At 51.0% G+C, this 17293-nt stretch overlaps 1 protein-coding gene across 5 annotated transcripts in view; it reads right to left on the reverse strand.

Moving 5' to 3' along the window:
• Positions 1-17293, reverse strand: part of Sec14l2 (SEC14 like lipid binding 2) — a 25053-nt gene continuing 7760 nt past the window's right edge. For 2 of the 5 annotated variants that reach the window (XM_050141322.1, XM_050141318.1), the window contains 10 exons: positions 13145-13188; positions 12711-12770; positions 12297-12485; positions 10409-10504; positions 10256-10316; positions 9849-9932; positions 6712-6818; positions 6494-6633; positions 6209-6378; positions 1-1421 (listed from right to left, as the gene is read on the reverse strand). In XM_050141322.1, the coding sequence (XP_049997279.1) occupies positions 1291-1421; positions 6209-6378; positions 6494-6633; positions 6712-6818; positions 9849-9932; positions 10256-10316; positions 10409-10504; positions 12297-12485; positions 12711-12770; positions 13145-13156 (1050 nt within the window). In that variant the 5' untranslated portion in view covers positions 13157-13188 and the 3' untranslated portion in view covers positions 1-1290. The remainder of the gene's footprint in view (positions 1422-6208; positions 6379-6493; positions 6634-6711; positions 6819-9848; positions 9933-10255; positions 10317-10408; positions 10505-12296; positions 12486-12710; positions 12771-13144; positions 13189-17293) is intronic. The other 3 variants (XM_050141321.1, XM_050141319.1, XM_050141323.1) reach the window with 2 other exon arrangements.

Here is a 17293-nt window from a genome sequence, read left to right on the forward strand (position 1 = left end):
TTTGATTTGAAAATTGCTTTATTCATCGGTTAATGTACCTAACAGCATTGTAAACCAAGGCCAGGAAATGTTCCTGAGGTGTGTGACTAGATCCTGGGTAGCCTCGGCCCTCTCTGGTCGCTAGCCCTGCACCTATACAGAGCTACCTCTGCTTGGTGAACGAGTACTCAGGCTGGGCCGGGGTCTCATTCCGAGGGGAAAGGGGGTCCCCGCAAGGGCCTGGGGCCGCGTTCCAGAATTCTGGGCAGTCTGTAACCGTAACCTGGCGTTCGCTCGCAAGGTGTGTAGGGTCAAGAGCTGCTATTGCAAGGTCGCCTGTGGCCGCCCCTTTTCCCTGGCTACCAGAGTTTAGAGGCAAGAGGAACCCCACCGCTGCTCTGCCGTTACTGCCTCCACAGAGAAGGACCTGCCGAGCCCTCTCCCAGGTCAGTCGGGAGACCGGTTCCCAGGCACTGTGGGAGACTCAGACTGGGAAGGGCTCTCTGTATGCTGGTCACTCCCACTTCCCGTTTTTGTGTAGGGTTGCTCTAGTGGAGGCTTACTTAGAGGTTTAGGACCCACCCACGGCCTCCTGGGCCCTTTCAGATCTGTCGTTCCTGAAGGCAATTACCCTTGTGCTTTTGGAAGGTTTCTCTTTCACTGGACAGCAGTGGCCAGGTACCAAAGTTCCACAGAACTCTGGGTCACTGGCAACCATTAGAACTAAACAAGCAGCCAGTGGGGCCCAGGAGTTGGCGAGGTTCTCTAGGGGAGAGAGGCCCCTCTGTTTGCCTTCCAGTGCCGACTTGGGTTACCCCTGAGACTTGGGGAGGGGGCGGGGAGATACTCAAGCCTTTTACAAAAGTTTGGAAGAGGTGGGGATTCCCATCCTGTGCCTAGCAGCCTGTTCCCTTGCAACCATCATTACGATCATGGAGGTTTGTTCCATGTTCGTTTAGGAGCAAATGTCTTCCCAGCAGCTGACTTCCCTGAGTGTGGTACCCCAATCTCTTCACTTCTTCCTAATTTCTTCCCTGCTGCCATCCTGTGTACCCCTCCTCTCCCTGACTTAGCTGTCACTGGGGTCTCCAGGGTAGACATAGTTAGAGCAGTTTCTGAAGACCCCCCTTAGCAGTCTGATGACAAGGACCCACCCTAGCTATTTGTCCTCTTTGGATTCTGGCCCGGGTCTCCTGTGCAGTCTGAAGTCTTCCTTCCAGCCCAGTTTCTTAGGGCTACTAGGTTGTAGGAAAGTCGCTACTACAAAGAAACAACCGACAGGAAGGCTCTGAGGGGGGCAGGCGAGATCTCTTATTTGGGCGTGGCTGCCCCCTGCTGGTTCATCTTCTCCTCTGCTGCCTTGTCGGGAAGCAGGACCTCCACAGTGAAGCTGACTTTCTTGGCATGGATGAAGCTGTAGGTGTTGTCAAAGCGCAGGACATCTGAGGGAGCAGAAAAGGAAACGTTCAGGCAGTTCCCGCCAGGAGGCGAAGGGAGGTGAGCAGGGCTGGATTTTACTGACTGAGCAAGGGTGTACTAGGGGATGGAGGGGAAAGTACTGGACCTTCTGAAACTCAGTCTCACGGGGTTGACACTGTGTTCATAAAGTGGAAGAAAACTGTATGACACAGCACAGGCCTAGAGAGATGGGTGACAGAGAGACTCAGATCTGTAAGAGCTTGGAAGGAAAAGGCCTTCAAGACCAGCAGCCATGGCTTCCTTAGACCAGGCTGACTAATGTTAGCAGCCTGAGTTGTGACGGTGACGTCTGTGTGGGAAAGCACAGGGTTTGTGGTCTATCTCTGTGGTCACATTTTTCCTCACTGCAGCTCTGAACTCAGCAGTGGTCCTACTTGGCATCAGCGGAAAGGGTTCTATGTCGCGTAGTGGGGCAATGGTGGGTTGGGCTTTCCCTCTGCTTTGCCTTCCTGTCCATACTCCTGCCTGATTTGGATCCTGGGAAGCCCAGCTCATTCCATTTCTCTGCAAAATTTATGAACCAGGTGCTTTCCCTCTGGGAAGATTAATGGGGCAAAGGGTGCTCACTGCATGCCTGCCCATAATAATAAAAGTTTGGGCTGCTCATCAAAGGAGAGTTGCTTGAGCAATTTGTGTTGTATTCTGTCTTCTGGAACACTGTTCTGATATTAAAAAGAAAGAGCTTAGCCGGCCATGGTGGTACACACCTGTAATCGCAACACCTAGGAAGGTAAGGGCGTTCAAGACCAACCTCGGCTATATACTGTTGAGTCCAGACTGAGCTACATAGGCAGAGTGGGGGCGGGGAGAATGGTGGTGGTGTCTAAGATACATACAGAAGCCAAAATAAACTTCAGAACAGTTTGTAACACTTTTGTTAATTTATGTGTAAAAATAATGGGGGGGGGGTATGTCTACAGTTGGAGGTTCTCTGGTGGTAGCACCCAGGAATGGCACTGTTCTGGAGGCAAGGTTTTCTCACACACTGTCCAGCTTTCTCCAAACATACACTGAATATGGGCTTGCTCCTTGCATATGTGACTGTATAGCGGTTGGCAGGCTTGCTATAGAGTCAGGCCTCTAAAGGGATGGCAGTGTTTGGCAGGCTGGCGGGTGAGGAGGCTGTGGGCTGTGTGTCCTCTAGGAAGGAGCGTGGACACAGTTGGCAGGGACAGCATCTAAGTCTTGGCCACTGAACAGGCTTGCTTTCGCTCTAACTCTGCCTCTTTGCAAGCTTGTCCCATCTCCTTCAGATGCCCCTTCAGGACAGCTAAGCCCGAAAACAGAAGCAGCAGCACCACCCTTCCGCGCTGCTCCTTTCTCACTTTCCCGGCATCTGACTTCTCACCCCGAGATAAACTGCACTGGGCCAGCAGTCCGCACAGCGCCCACTCCTTTTCCCTGACACTTCATGGGGTCAGTCATCTGATTCCCGTCTCTACCAGAGGTCCTGCAGATCCCACTCTCCCCTCCTCTGGGCAACCAGAGTCCACCGTACTTTGATCTCCTTGGACCAGGATTGAGATGCTTTGCTCGGCAAAAAATCTGCCCTCGAACACAAGGAAGGGCTTTGTAGGAGGCACAGGCATAGGGAAGGGCAATCTTACAGCTCGTAGGTCTGCGAGGCACAGGGTGACACTGGTCATGTATTCAAAGGCTCATGGATCCCTGGAGGCCCTCCAGTCAAGGGCGTCTCAGCATGTGATGGGTGATTTGCCCCTTGGAGCACCTTGAGGTTTCAGGGCCAGTGTCCCAAAGAGAAAGACGCTGTTCTTTAGGGAAGTAGGTGCCATCTTGCCTCTCATATATGTAGTAAAATGTATAAATTCTAGCTCTGGTGCTTGGGGTTAGAGCACCTGCCTAGCATGAAGGAAGCCCTGGGTTGAATCCTTGGTACCTCATAATAATTTTTATATTCAAACTGACTTCCTTGTTTCTATTTTATATTACGGGTGGAGTATATTGATTTTAAAATGATATGCGTAGGTGGATTACATTGTCTGTGAGTAATGGGAACAATAGACATTATTTATGAGAGGGCAGTGTTGGTTCTTAGATTCAGAACCACTTCTCTGGGGCGTCCGTGGACTCCAGAAGGAAATCTGCTCTAGCCTACTTCCCGCATTTTATGGTGAAGGAGAGACACTTGCTGGGAGCCCTCTGGGAGAGGTGGTAGCCGAGTTAGACATTCTCAGCAGCCATGCCTCGCGAGCCTCTCCTCCCAGCACTGCCTGACCCCTTCCTACAGTGTTTCAGACCTTCCTATCCACATGGTATCTTTCTGCTCAAAGTCCATTTCACTCTTTTCTTCATTCTTTCCATCCCTGGTTGAGCATTTCACACAGTAGGCTCTCAGAAAGTAATTGGGAGAAGGTGAAACCCACCCAAATGTTGGCCTGTCCTCAGTCCACCTGAGCAAGGGGCAGAGAAGCCCAGAGAAGTTGTGTTTGCACCATTTGAAGCTGACATACCCAAAGGTTTAATTCTCTATGGGGTGATCATGCTCTACTTTGCAGGGGTCACCTGGTCCTCAGAGGCATTGCCCTTGGATCTCTAGATCTCAACAACCCTGCCTCCTAGTGACATCTGACCCTACCTCCCTGCCTTTCCATCTGGGAAGGGGAATTTTATCCCGTGGCCTGCCTCTGCTCCTCCAACAAATAAGCAGATCCCAGGCAGGTAAGGGTTCCTGTGGGGAACAGATCCAGGAAGGACTGAAGTAAACGAGGGTTTGCAGTTCCCATCCTGCTGTATTAAAGGCTGTTTATCCTTCAGATGAACAGTGTTGGCCTCCTGCTACCCTGTACTTCCTTGATCTGGGACTCTCATCGTAGCAAGGATAAATGTCTTCATTTTCCTCAGACAGTCTGTGACTAGGAGCCTCTAGTGTCCTCTCTCAGCATCTACACTAGCTACGTGATGGGAAAAAACATCTTGTCTATGCATCAGCCTCCTTCTGAAGAGAAGTCTACCCTGTGAGATAAAGTGCTCTCTCCCTTGTGGATGGCAATGCCTGGGCTGTGCCGATCCTTGTTCTCGGTGCAGCGCAGAGTATGCTTGCCCCTGTGACTCGGCTGCTCCCTAACAAGAATGATCCTGCTCCTCGGGGAGCCAGATTGCACCCGCCCGCCCGGTGTGGTGTATCCCTAGGGAGGGAGCATCGGCACCACAGGCTGCTGGACGGGAAGGAAGGAGCAGATCTCTGCGGGGCTAGTGCTGCCTCTCAAAGGTGCAGCCTCAGCAGTGGCCCCCAGGGATGCTGCCATCTCTGGGGACAGTCCTGCTCTCCTAGTTACCCTAATAATAGTAATAAAGATGGCTGTCGGTGCTGAGTCGCATGCTCTATTTCTGGCATCACGCCCATGGCCTCACGGATCTTATCGCATGGAACCTGGCATCTCTGCAAGTTCCCAGTTGCAGCAATCAGGAACCACCCTCAGGAAGGCCGAGTCATTTGCCCAAGTCCACACACAGCCAGTGGTCAAGTCGAGCTCAGATCGGAGCATAATGCCCTTGCTCCTCGCTTTTCTACCCTTTGTCTCCTGGCTCTGTCAGCAAACTAGAAATTGTCTGGCTTGTGTGCATACATTGAATACACTGTAAAATATATTTGCAGGGACTGGAGAGATGGCTCAGAGGTTAAGAGCATTGCCTGCTCTTTCAAAGGTCCTGAGTTCAATTCCCAGCAACCACATGGTGGCTCACAACCATCTGTAACGGGGTCTGATGCCCTCTTCTGGCCTGCAGGCATACAACAGACAGAATATTGTATATATAATAAATTAATAAATAAAAGAGTTATTTAAAATATATATATATTTGCAGAAATAGAGGAAAATGAACTCCCTCTGTCAGCCCAATTGCCCTCAAGTTAGTGTGGATTTCCCAGAACTTTCTGTTTACACACTCATATACCACACACACTGTATTTCATGTTTACCTGTTAACAGGAATTAACATCTTAACTGTCGGTGTGTTCTCTTTAATGACTGCATGTTTTGTTGTGTGGATGGCCCTTCTTGTGGCCATGTGCTGTGTCACTCACTGGCTTTACAGGCTGGCCACATTTCAGAAGTAGGATTCTGGGTCTAAAGGGTTTTAGCCATCACCACATGAGCCCCTGTAAGCCCTTTTGTCCTGTGTATGCTGCCTTCTCACGTCCTGTGTCGACCTGGAGGTGAGTGGTCTTCAGGGTGCTTAAGGCTGGCAGGTTTTTGGTTTTTTTTTTTTTTGTTGTTTTTTGTTTTTTGTTTTTTTTTTTTTTTGTTTTTTTTGGCATGCCGTGCCCTGTGAAATCCTTACACCCACACAGTCAGTTCTGCCTCTGACTTCTAAGGGGACAGGCATCCCTAAAAAATGTCTGGCTGATGTCTCAGGCCTAGTTAGCCTTGGAAAAAGCCTGTACAGCCCGGGCTGGCCCCAACTTGCAGTCCTGCCTCAGCCTCCTACGTGCTGGGATTACAGGTGTGCTCCACCATGCCCAGCACCCAAAAGCCGGACTTCTGAAGTCCCGTACTCCCTGGATTTGATGGCAATCACCTCTACTAGGGAATATCAGTGAGAGTCCCGCCCTGCTGTTAACTATGTGACCCCCTTAAGGAAGTCACTGCATCTTTCCGAATCTAGTTTTCCTGCTCTGTGTCATGAGACAGAGTACCCCTTCCTATTCTGACACTGAGGAAGAGAGGAAGAGGCGTGTCAGAAGCAGAAAGGTATGGGCTTCACGTGTTACCAAGACCCAGATACTTACAGATGCCTGGCTCACTGCAGGTGAGGGTCCCATCCTCAGGGACCATGTGGGAATTGTATCTCTGGTTGGGCAGCACCTCTGTCATCTCCCCTGCCCGCTGCCGTTCCCCCATCTTGGTCTTCAGGAAAATCCCAAAACCCACGTCTGATCCCTCCGACATAAACTGCCACCTGCAGAGGACATCCACCTGTGTGTGTGTGTGTCCATGGCAACTGGGCTTCTTGCACTGCAGCCCACCCACTGGCACTGACAAAGGCTGGGATCCCGGGAAGCAGGCAGTCCTACCTGAGGACACAGCCGGGGAAGAGGATCTCATACTCCACTTGGTGGGAGGAGGCTCGGGAGATCTGCACGCTGTGTTCATACTGCTGCTTAACCTGGTCTCGCACGTAGTACTGCTTGGGGATGTCACCGCCATAGTTGATCTAGAAGCAGAGCACAGGATGAGTCGGGGTGCCCTCTGAGCAAAGACTCCCCCTTGACCTCCAGCTGGTGGCCCATACCTTGGATTTACACTTGGGGTTTCCATCAGGGTCGGTCATAGTACCTCCATACTCCACAGGCAACTGTTCAGGGCTGATATGTTTGAGTAAAACCTCCTTCCAGTTTGCTGGCAGGAGAGGGAAGGACAGAAATGTGTCACTAGGCAGGACTTCGTACCTGGCGGTCAGTCCTGAAGAGGCAGAGAAGGCTGGCCCTGCCTTAAAAGGAAGCATTACAGGCTGGCATGGTGCACACGTCACCCAAGGGACTGCAGGCAGGAGCACCATTAGTGTGAGGCCAGCCTTGGCTCCATAGTGAGACTGTGTCTCGGGGGAAAATGGAGTACTTCGTGACCACATGATGTGTACACAGTACTACATGGCGTCAGAAAGAGCCGGGGTTCAGAAACCCTGGGCTGCTGTCATAGTGGATGGGGACCAAAAGCGGGGTGGAAGTGTCATGCAGCAGGACTACGGGTTCTTACGCAGTAATGCAGTTATTTTCTCCTACACTGACTGAAAGCACCCCACTGGAAAGGGACCCCTCAAATGGGCTTACATGGCTTTACCCAGTCAACTTCGTGTCTTTTCTTGTTGTTTTGGGCTGGTTGACTGCTTTTGTTGTTGTTGCTTTTCTAACTAAATCCTCTCCCGATTGGAGCAATTAGCTCTCAAGTGTCTGCTGCCAAGAATCATTTCCCCAAGAAATACCAGCCTGGCACAATGTTTAATCCCAGAAGCCATGCCGACTGTCTAGACCATCTATACCCAGCAGCTCCAGGCCAGGGACTAGCCCTGTATCCTCTGCAGGATGCCTGGGACACTGACAGTCCTGTGTCTGCCAGCCCTCAGGTGTTTAGGACCCCAAAGCATGTGACTCTTGAGAACACGGCGCCTGTGGCCTTGGGGTGACTTCATTGGCACTGCTAAACTCCGTGACCAACCTGGAGTAACTTTGACCCCTCCTCTGTTGGAGATCCTGTTTCTTCCCAGTCTGCCCAAAGCACATTTGGTGGAAAGAATTTGAAGTGTGGAGAGGAGAACAGCCCGAACCTCCTACACAGCTCTGCTGCCAGGGAACCAAACTGCCTCACTCACGCGCTTGGTGGGTGGTAGCAACAGAAAAACCAAACCTCAGAAAAACCTATTGCGCTGATTTTGTTCTTCTCCCAGCTGAGCTGGAGAGCTGGGAGAAAATCAAGAGAGGTCTTCCCATCCTACACAGAACAGCGTCGGCCACAGCCAAAGCTGGGACTTCACCGCCCCAGACCTGACATCCTTTGGTTTGGAATAGGGTCTCACTGTGTAACCCAGGCTGACCTGGAATTCACTGTGTAGTTTCAACTGTCTACCTCCCTAGTCCTGAGGTATCTTAAATGTTTTCTTGTTCTTTTGTGTCCGGTGTATGTGTGTTGGGACGATAAATGTGGACGCTAAAGAACAGCTTTTGGGGGTTGTTTCTCTCCTTTCGCTGTGGGATCAGATGTCAAACTCAGGTCATCAGCCTTGTATAACAAGCATATGTTTTACCTGTGGAGCCAGCCCACGTTGTCGTTTTTGAGACAGGGTCTCACTAGTAACCTGGGTTGGCCTTGAACTTAGAATGTAGCCCAGACACACCTGGACCTGGAGATCCTCATCCTCCAAGGTGCTGGGAAACTAGACATTGACCTTTCCAGTCCAAAGTTGCCGCTCTCGCTTTGTCTTAGCCCAGAGGTAAAGAAGCAAACCAAGGGGCTGGAGAGATGGCTCAGAGGTTAAAAGTACTGGCTGCTATTCCAGAAGTCCTGAGTTCAAAGCCCAGCAACCACATGGGGGCTCACAGCCATCTGTAGTGAGATCTAGTGCCCTCTTCTGGACTGCAGACATACATGCAGACAGAACACTATATATAATAAATAAGTAAATCTTAAAAAAAGCAAACCAAAATTGCCACATTGCAGTGTGTTATCTAAAGTCACCTGAAGACACCTTCGGAATCACTTACTACTGCCAGTTCAACTCCAGCGCCTGTCCAAGTCCACCTAGCCCATCAGCCCACTCTCTGTCTCCAGTAGGCCTGGTTCCTGTGTGTCCTCCTGGCTGGTTTGGGGTTACACCTTCCTTGGGTCCTGGTACTCTCCTACTCCTCTGCATATCCAACCCTTTTCATGGTCTCCAGTGGGCTCCTCTTACTCTGCCTGCACTAGGACTTGGATGTCCCCCAGGCTCACTGCAGACTCCTGGATCCTCAGCATCAGTAGGTTTTGCACAATCACCTCTATTTGTGATTTAACCTCCTGTCTGCGGCCAGTCCATCTCTGCTGTTTTGCTTCCTAGGCAAGTTGTAAGTCCGGCCTTTCCTCCTTGTCCCTGACGTCGCCGCCTGGGTTTACACCATCTCTTGCATGGGCAACAGCACGGCATGCAAACTGGCCTCTGGCTTTCGTGGACTTTTGCTGGTAGGTATGAGTCCGTTGAAAATATGACCGTGGTAACTCTGAGGCGCTCTGCCTCATTCCATGACCGCTGCCTGCACCATCCTAAAGGAGGTCTTTACTCGGTGCTCCTCTTTCTGCTCTGTTCCATGTGGCCACCTTGCTCATGTTGCTGTGTGTAGCTTAGGTCAACATGACTCTCACCTCAACTCTGGTGGGATGAGAGTTGCTGCTAGCTGTGACTACCCTGTGGTTTCCCTTTGTCCTATGTATCACGCTGACAAGCATGTTTGTGTCTCCCTGCCCTGAGAGCTAGCCAAGGGACTGTCTTATTCCTGCCAGCCTGGCACCTAGTCCTGAAAAGGTGTTTGTAGGAGTGGAGCCACTCACTCCTGCCTGCCCCCAGATGATCTCCACACACCCTCCTGATGCTCTTTCCAGTGTCTTCTGGTTCATACCATAGTCTTCTCTCTGCAGTTGTCTCTCCCTGTAATACTGTAAGCCCCTTCAGGATAAGCCCTGGAATTCCGTTCATCTTTGAACTTGCATGGTGAGCCCAGTGCTTGCTTCTAGAGTGTGTGAGGAAACACAAGAAGCCACAGATCTGTTTCCACTTGCCCCTATGTCCCAACTACTTCCAAAGTAGAAGATAGGTCTTTGCCCTGGAGGCTGTGACCATACCCCTAAAGCCAGACATTATTTGGACCACACACACCAATGTGTAGCATTTGGGCCACTTACCCCCCAGGACCATAATCTTCTTACGAGTGTCCTCACTTAGGAAAGGCTTGATGAGGTTGTAGGCCACAGGAAACAGCTTGGGGGCTGGAAGAGAGGCAAGACCACGTGAAGCAGACAACGGTAACTCAGATGCTGCCAGCGTCATCAGCCACCCATCTCCACCCATGGGGCAGCTAAGTGTGAGGCTCAGCCAGGCATGTCTGAAGCTGGCTTCCAAGCTGTACAAGGATTGTAGCCAACCAGTCTCCTCCTATGGCATCACCAGCCTGAATCCTAAGGGGCCAGGTGGCTCACACGCTCTGGGAGCCGTAAAGCATCTGTACAGGCTAAGGTCAAGGGCTGCCCCCAAGCAATGGTTCCAGCCTCTTGTTCGTATTTGGCTCTATCACCAGAAATTCCCAACTTACCTTTAACGACAAACAGATGCTTCAGTGTTTCGGGATAATTTTCTTCAAACATGGAGAGAAACTGTGGAAGCAGAAGTGGTCCTAGTTCAGTAGCTCAGGCCTCCAGGCCACTGTGTCCACCTGTGAGTCCTGCCCCCGCTCCCTGCCTCTTACCTCTCCATAGGCCTCCACTGCAGGCTTCCAGAGGTGCTTGAGGCCGAGCCCCTCACAGTCATAAATCATGGTGATGGTCTCTATCTTCTTCCCTAGCTACTGGGAACAGACAGACAGCAGAAGGAAGTCGCTGAATTCAGGGCCAATGCTCACTGGGTACAAACAGCAGCAGCAGAGATGCAGAAGTCATCCAGGATGGAACTGTGACCTAGACAAACTATTCTCCCCTAGCAAAGGACTAGGGCGGATCAAGGTCACATCCAAGGTCCCTACTGTCCAGCAGGTTCTCCTGAGGGCCTCTGTCCTGTTAGTTCTCCCTGGGCAGCACCTCTCCCACAGGCTCAGACACTCCATTCTCCTAAGCTCTAAGGAAGCAGCAGGTTGAACCACGTTTGTGTCCCCAGCCTCTCAGGTTCTGTACTGGGTGGACTTTTTGTGAACCTCAGCAAAGAACAGCGCTGAGTCTCCCTGCTTTAACCCATCTGCAGCTGCTGGGGGAGGAGGGGTTAGCGACGGCTCCAGCTTGCTCCTCAGTCCTTCCTTTCTTTCTTTTTTTTTTTTTTTAAAAATATGTTTATATTTGTCTGTCTGTCTCTCCATCCCTCCCTCCCTTCCCCCCACTGTGTGTGTGTGTGTGTGTATGTGTGTGTACATGCCACAGTGGGGGTGTGCAGCTCTGAGGATAACTTGGAATTGCTTCTCCTCTTCTGCCATGTAGGTTCTCAGGTTTGCTAGCAAGTCATTTACCTGCTGAGTCATCTCTCCAGTGCCTCGGTCTTTTTCTTAGGAGGGAATTGTCACCCTGATAATTTGAAAATAAACTTGGAGGAGCAGGGATCCTGGATTTGTCTACATCAGGACCACCCAGGCACACACACACCCCAAAGCTGCCCAAGGGTAGTTTAGTCCAAGACAGGATCTCACTGGTTCCCACAGAAACAAGAAAAGTAGTAACAATGTAGTGAGGTGGTTTTCTGAGGTTTTTTGTTGTTGTTTTGTCTTGTTTTTTGGGGGGTGTTGTGCTGAGAATTAAACCTTGGCCCTTGCCTGTGCTAGGTGAGCTGCCTGTCCCTGAGCAACAACTCCAACTGTGGTAATTTATAGTTTTTTGTTTTCTGTTGTTTGTTTTTAGGTCCCACTACATAGCCCAGGCTAGCTTCAAATTCAAGACCCCCCTGCCTCAGATTTGTTTGTTTGTTTGTTTTTTCAAGACAGGGTTTCTTTATAACTTTGTAGCCTGTCCTGGGACTTTGCTCTGTAGACCAGGCTGGCCTCGAACACACAGAGATCCACCTGTCTCTGCCTCCCGAGTGCTGGGATTAAAGGCGTGTGCCACCACCACTCAGCTATCTACTTCACGCTTGTGAATCGTAGGATTACAAGTGTATACCACTCACCTCCCTGCTGTATTGGGGTGGAAGCCCTGGATGTGCGGGTGAGCACTGTACCAGCTGGGCTCTAACTCTCACACTAGTGACGTTTATTAAACCGGATGTCTTCAGTAAAGGACCACATTTTAGTCTCGGATCTCCCCTACATACACCATTCCTACAGTTTGGGGGAGTCACCATGGCAACAATAGAAGGTTATTTTAAGTTTTTACTTAGCAAAATGAAAGTGTGACAAGATGGGGGCACAGTTTAGTGGTGGAGCACTTGTCTAATGTGCACAAGACCCTGGGTTCAATCTTCAGTCAAAGGGATGGAGGGAGGGAAGAAAGGGAAGAAGAGAAGAAAACAGATGGATTGGTAGCATGTCCATCTAAAACCCTGAGATTTCAGGTCTGTGAAACCCAAACTCTGAGACAGGTGCTTTCATCCCTAGGTGACATTCCTGCTTCTCCCTGTCTCCGCCATGACCAAATTACTCAATGACAGACAGACCGTACCTTTGTGGTCTGGTGGGCACACTCCTGCAGAAGCAGCTCACAGTCCCTCATCTTGGTCCTGAGCAGGTCCTGCTTGGAGGCGGAGAATAACAGACCCTTGGCATCCAGGGGACCGATGATGTCGTACCAGACTGGGCAGCCATCCAGGTCGTAGCCACACCTGCCGCCTGACAGATACTGCTGGATCACCTGGCCAAAGACATACAAAAGCACCTCATAGACAGGCCCGGGACATCCATCCCTTCTGCTGGTTCACAAGTATCTCCCTTCATACCCTCCCCCGGGTATCAAGAAATACTTGTTTTGGAACTATAGTGTCTCCCTCTGAGGTTCCAGGTCCAGTAGACCAGGGTACAAACTGGGAGCCTAATAAGCATCCTCACACAGGGGTGGAGTGGGATAATTGGTCCTCACCTCGGGTGGCTGCCAGCTGATGATGTTGTCGATGTCCTTTTGCTTCCGGAATTCCACATGCTGCAAATACACAAAGATTTAGGAAACACAAGGCAGAAGAATAGGTGTGTGGTGGGGGTGAGGGTCTTGAATAGGACGAATAGGTGACCAGCACAGATGACCCCTAGAAGGAACTCGACAAAGGTGGAAAAGGAAGCCCCAGTTTCTTCAGATATATCAGCAAGAACATCATTTTGGGCTAGTTATGAAGTAGGGAAGTCCAATGTTTCCAGGGAAGGAAGTGCACTTTGTCCCTCAGGAATAAAGCAACAATTGTTGGCTAATAACTGTGTCACACAAACCAAAACCTATACTAGGGGTGGGTGATGGGTAGGCAGGAGAAGTCCAGCACAATGCAACTGGCGGGAGGAACTGTGACGGCGGCAGAAACTCACCTTGCGGAGCATGGCCTCTGACTTCTGCAGGTCAAAGCTTCGGGCTGTAACAAAAGCATGACCAGGGTTGGGAATCCGACTGCACGTCTACGGACCTGTTCCCAGGGTGAGGGCCCAATCCCCTTGTGGGTTCCCCCAGCCAACTGTCAGCTTTGTAAAACCCCACAGCCCTGAGCTGGTGGGGTAGACAGGCCAAGTTCAAGGCAGTTGGGAATGGGCAGCATTGCCATGCTGGGGTCAGAGTATCCTGGCAGATGATCAGGTGAAGGGTCTTATCTCAGAGAAAATGAACCCTGGAACCTTTTATCAGTCGGCCATCCCCCACAAGGACAAAAGTTATCTCTTCCACAGTATAACATCCAGCCCTGAGAAATTGACCCACAGTTCAAAGATGAACATAGCTGTCCCGGGAGCTGCGGCTGAGCTGCCAAACATCCTGGAGAGGTAGAAGAGTCAGTGTGCCTCTAGCCAATCCTGACAGTTCCCTAAAAGACTCACACATTCCTCAAAGGAGCACAGTGGGGTCTTAGCTTACGTGGACCCACCCCAACAAGTTGTCCTGCTCAGATCTGAACCCAAGATTTCCCTGTCCCCTGAGGCCACCTGCAGAAGAGCAGAGCTGCCAGCCTCACTAATTCACTGTGAGCTGCAGTCTACTCCAGGGGCATCCCAAGAACAGAGTTCCTTCCCCCATCGTGCAACAGTCCTCCCAAACCATGAACTCCGGCTGCCCTCCTGGGCCTTCCTTCCCGCTGTGCTGCCCGGCCTTAGAGCCATTTCTCACACGCAGCTCCACCATCTCCTAATCTCTTCCCTTTGGATATTGTCCCCCTGGCCGCGTGTCCCCCCCCCAGGCGAACCTCACAAGCTGAGCCCAGGTGTTGTTTGCCCCTTCTCCGATATACCCTAAGAATTCTCTTTGCAACGGTCACACCTTTAGTTCAGGTGGAGCTTAGAGTCAATTGAAACCTCAAATCCCTCACACCTGCACACCTCACACCTGTGCTCCTCACACCTGCGCACCTGCTAAGCCACCAATCCCTCCTTGGAGAGAGAGGGGCAGGCCCCCCACTGGTATCCCTCTCACATTTCCTGGGGGGGGGGGGATCTACTCCATTCCATCCTTTGAAGCGTTCCAAAGAGCCTAATGGGTGTGGCCTCTGACCTACGAACTCTCTCCTGGCTATACATCCTCCACTGATTTAATTGACATCTAGATCTACTGATAGCCCTGGAACCGAACACACAGGCTGCCCTTTGGGCTGTCAGCTGTCCTTCAGCACTGTGCTCTGGGAGCAGGGGACCATACACCCTGAGTCTGCATTTGTGAAGTCCAGTCCTCCATCAGAGTCAGGGCAGTGTAAAGGTCTGATCAAGCCTGGGTGTGGTTCCTTGGTAGGTTGAGACATGAGGGTCTCGAGTTTGAAGTCAGCCTGAGCCGCATTGGAAATTCATGCTAACCTGGGCTACATATCGAAACACTATCTTTTTTTTTTTATTTATTATGTGTATAATATTCTGTGTGTATGCCTGCAGGCCAGAAGAGGGCACCAGACCCCATTACAGATGGTTGTGAGCCACCATGTGGTTGCTGGGAATTGAACTCAGGACCTTTGGAAGAGCAGGCAATGCTCTTAACCTCTGAGCCATCTCTCCAGCCCCTCGAAACACTATCTTAAGAAAGAAAAAAAGATCAGTAAGATGGTTCAGTGGGTGGGCTGGAGAGATGGCTCAGTGGTTAAGAGCACTGGCTGCTCTGTTCCCGAGGTCCTGAGTTCAGTTCCCACATGGTGGCTCACAACTTATCTGTAATGGGATCTAATGCCCTCTTCTGGCCTGCAGGCAAATGTGCAGACAGAGTACTCATACCTAAAAAAATACATAAATAAGATTTTTAAAAAGAGAGAAGATAGTTCAGTGGGTAGCGGGGCTTAATGTGCATGCCCGGCAACCTGACAACTTGAGCTTGCTCCCCAGAGGCCAGGCAAAGGTGGGTAAATCCACAGTTCTCTCACCGCCATGTGCGCACTGTGGAGTGCACTCCTCACCCCCAATCTCTCGCCCGCTATCTCTCTCCCTCTCCGAATACAAATTTCAAAATAACTTCTTAAAAACAAGAGAAAGGGTTGGCCGGGCCACTGCCACTGTGCATGCCAGATCCTTCCTGGCAGATGGAGCAGCCACTCTGGCAAGCTGGGCTTAGGAATTTCCTCTCTGCCACTCCTCCTGTGCCTCCAGCAGCCCCGGGCAGCTTTTAGAGGAATGTACCGTGGGTCTGCATCTCAACTCTCCTATCTTGTGTGTTTCTAGGTACTGCATATGCCTGACCAGACCACTTGAGAAGCTTGAACTGACTATCCTTTTGTAACAGAGGAGCTAGACCGTGAAAATGAGAGTTTCTCAGAGAAAGGACACTCCCCTCAAGAGAGGAGATCCCTTATCTTGGTAGAGAACAGGGATCCAGGAGTAGTAAACTGAGTGCCCTTATCCAGGAGAACCTCTCCAGTTAACCCTACCTGCCAAGGTCTTTCTAGGCTCCTGCTGCCCTACTCAGAAGCAGCTGGAAGCCTGGCATGGGGCACTGCACAATAACCCGGCCTGGGAGCAGGCAGCCTGGGCTCTGGTTTGCCCGCACCCCAGCCCTGTAAGCTGCAGACTCATTCAGTCATACCCTCCCTCTCCCAGGCTTCCTCCCACCTCTATTCTGTCTTGCTCACAGGCCTTCCTTGCTGGGGGACCGGGACCTCACTTCCAGCTGACTGCTGGGGAGAGCCAGAGAGAAGTGAACCCCAAGCTCATACCACATTCTACTGCAAAAGACTCCTTTAGAATTAAAGGGATGAGGGGAGAAAGAGTGCTTTTTTTTAAAAGCAACAAAAACCCCAATTCAAATTCGTAATAGGGTCTGAGTAGGCCAGAGCTCCTGCCCAGAAAATGTGAGGCACAAACGAGCTACAGCGGGGAAACTTCCTCTGCTCAGAAGCAGAATTTGAAACCAGAAATGCAACTCGGTGGTAAAATGCTTGCCTGGCATGCCCCAGACCTGGGTTCGCTCCTTAGCAGCTCCAAAACAATTACGAAGCAATGCTTGATCTCAGGAGCTGTTCCCTGGGAAGGAGGCTGTGGCTTACTGGAAAAGGTGCTGGCGGGGAGTCCAGGGCCCTGGACTCTACTCTGAGCACGCTTTCCATTTCCTTGCGCCTTTAAGTCCCTTGCCCAGTCTGAGCCTGAGTTTTCTCATCTGGAGAGTGAGAATCACCATCCTGCGAGGGAGAAGCTGGTGCCAGATGCGGGTCCTGATTAAACTATCTAGCCTTAGACAAGTGGTTTATCCCATCCCAGGACTCCGATAGCAAAAGCTTAGTGTCTGGGAGACCAGCTGCCAAAACTCACACTGGCCTGTGCCTAAATAAAACAGAGCTGCAGAATTGTTCAATGGCTTCTCTCGCTTCCTTCTAGCAGAATCTCCATAGCCGGATCATCTTGCAACTGGCTCTTTAAGGAGGCTACTCTCTTCCCACTCCTCCACCCACCTGCCTTTAGCTGTAGCCTTTCAGCAAATGCTAGGCCAAAATTTCCTCCAGCATAGACAGACTTCATTGCCACCCCCACGCCACCCCTCCACTCTCTCTAGGTAAACTGGGAGAGGGGCCAGATCACACCGGGGAGTGGGGTAAGGGTGAGCAGGTGATGAGTCCAGGGGCCCGTGAGCCCCACATGGCTCTCCTGGGTACACCTGTCCTCGGGTGCTGCTAGCAGGTCTTCAAGAAGATGCCAGCTTTATTAAAGTTCTGGAAAGCAAAAAACGGCATCTTTTTTTATCTATCGCAAGTCTTCCTGGGCTGGGAGATGTGTGAGTACACAGACACAAGGCAGGTCCGACCGACATCTGCAACAGAATTCCCCGGCACAACCAGAGCTCTGCTAGTCAAACGCAGCAGAATTCTCTCAGTTTTCTGTCTAGTAGTAAAGTTTCTATGAAGAAAAGTGAAAGTGTGTCAGAAGAGCCCAGAAGGGTGGCACATGCTCGGATGACAGATAAGAAGAGGGAAGAGCACAGACAGGTACAAGGCATGGAGGCCGAGTCTGATCCTGACACTAGCAGCAACATGTTCATGTCACTCCACAGACCTTGCTGTGCCTTATCTT

This window comes from Alexandromys fortis, unplaced genomic scaffold, assembly GCF_014885135.2.
Source record: "Alexandromys fortis isolate MF-2015 unplaced genomic scaffold, M_Fortis_MF-2015_v1.1 scaffold_7, whole genome shotgun sequence".
NCBI lineage: Eukaryota > Metazoa > Chordata > Mammalia > Rodentia > Cricetidae > Alexandromys > Alexandromys fortis.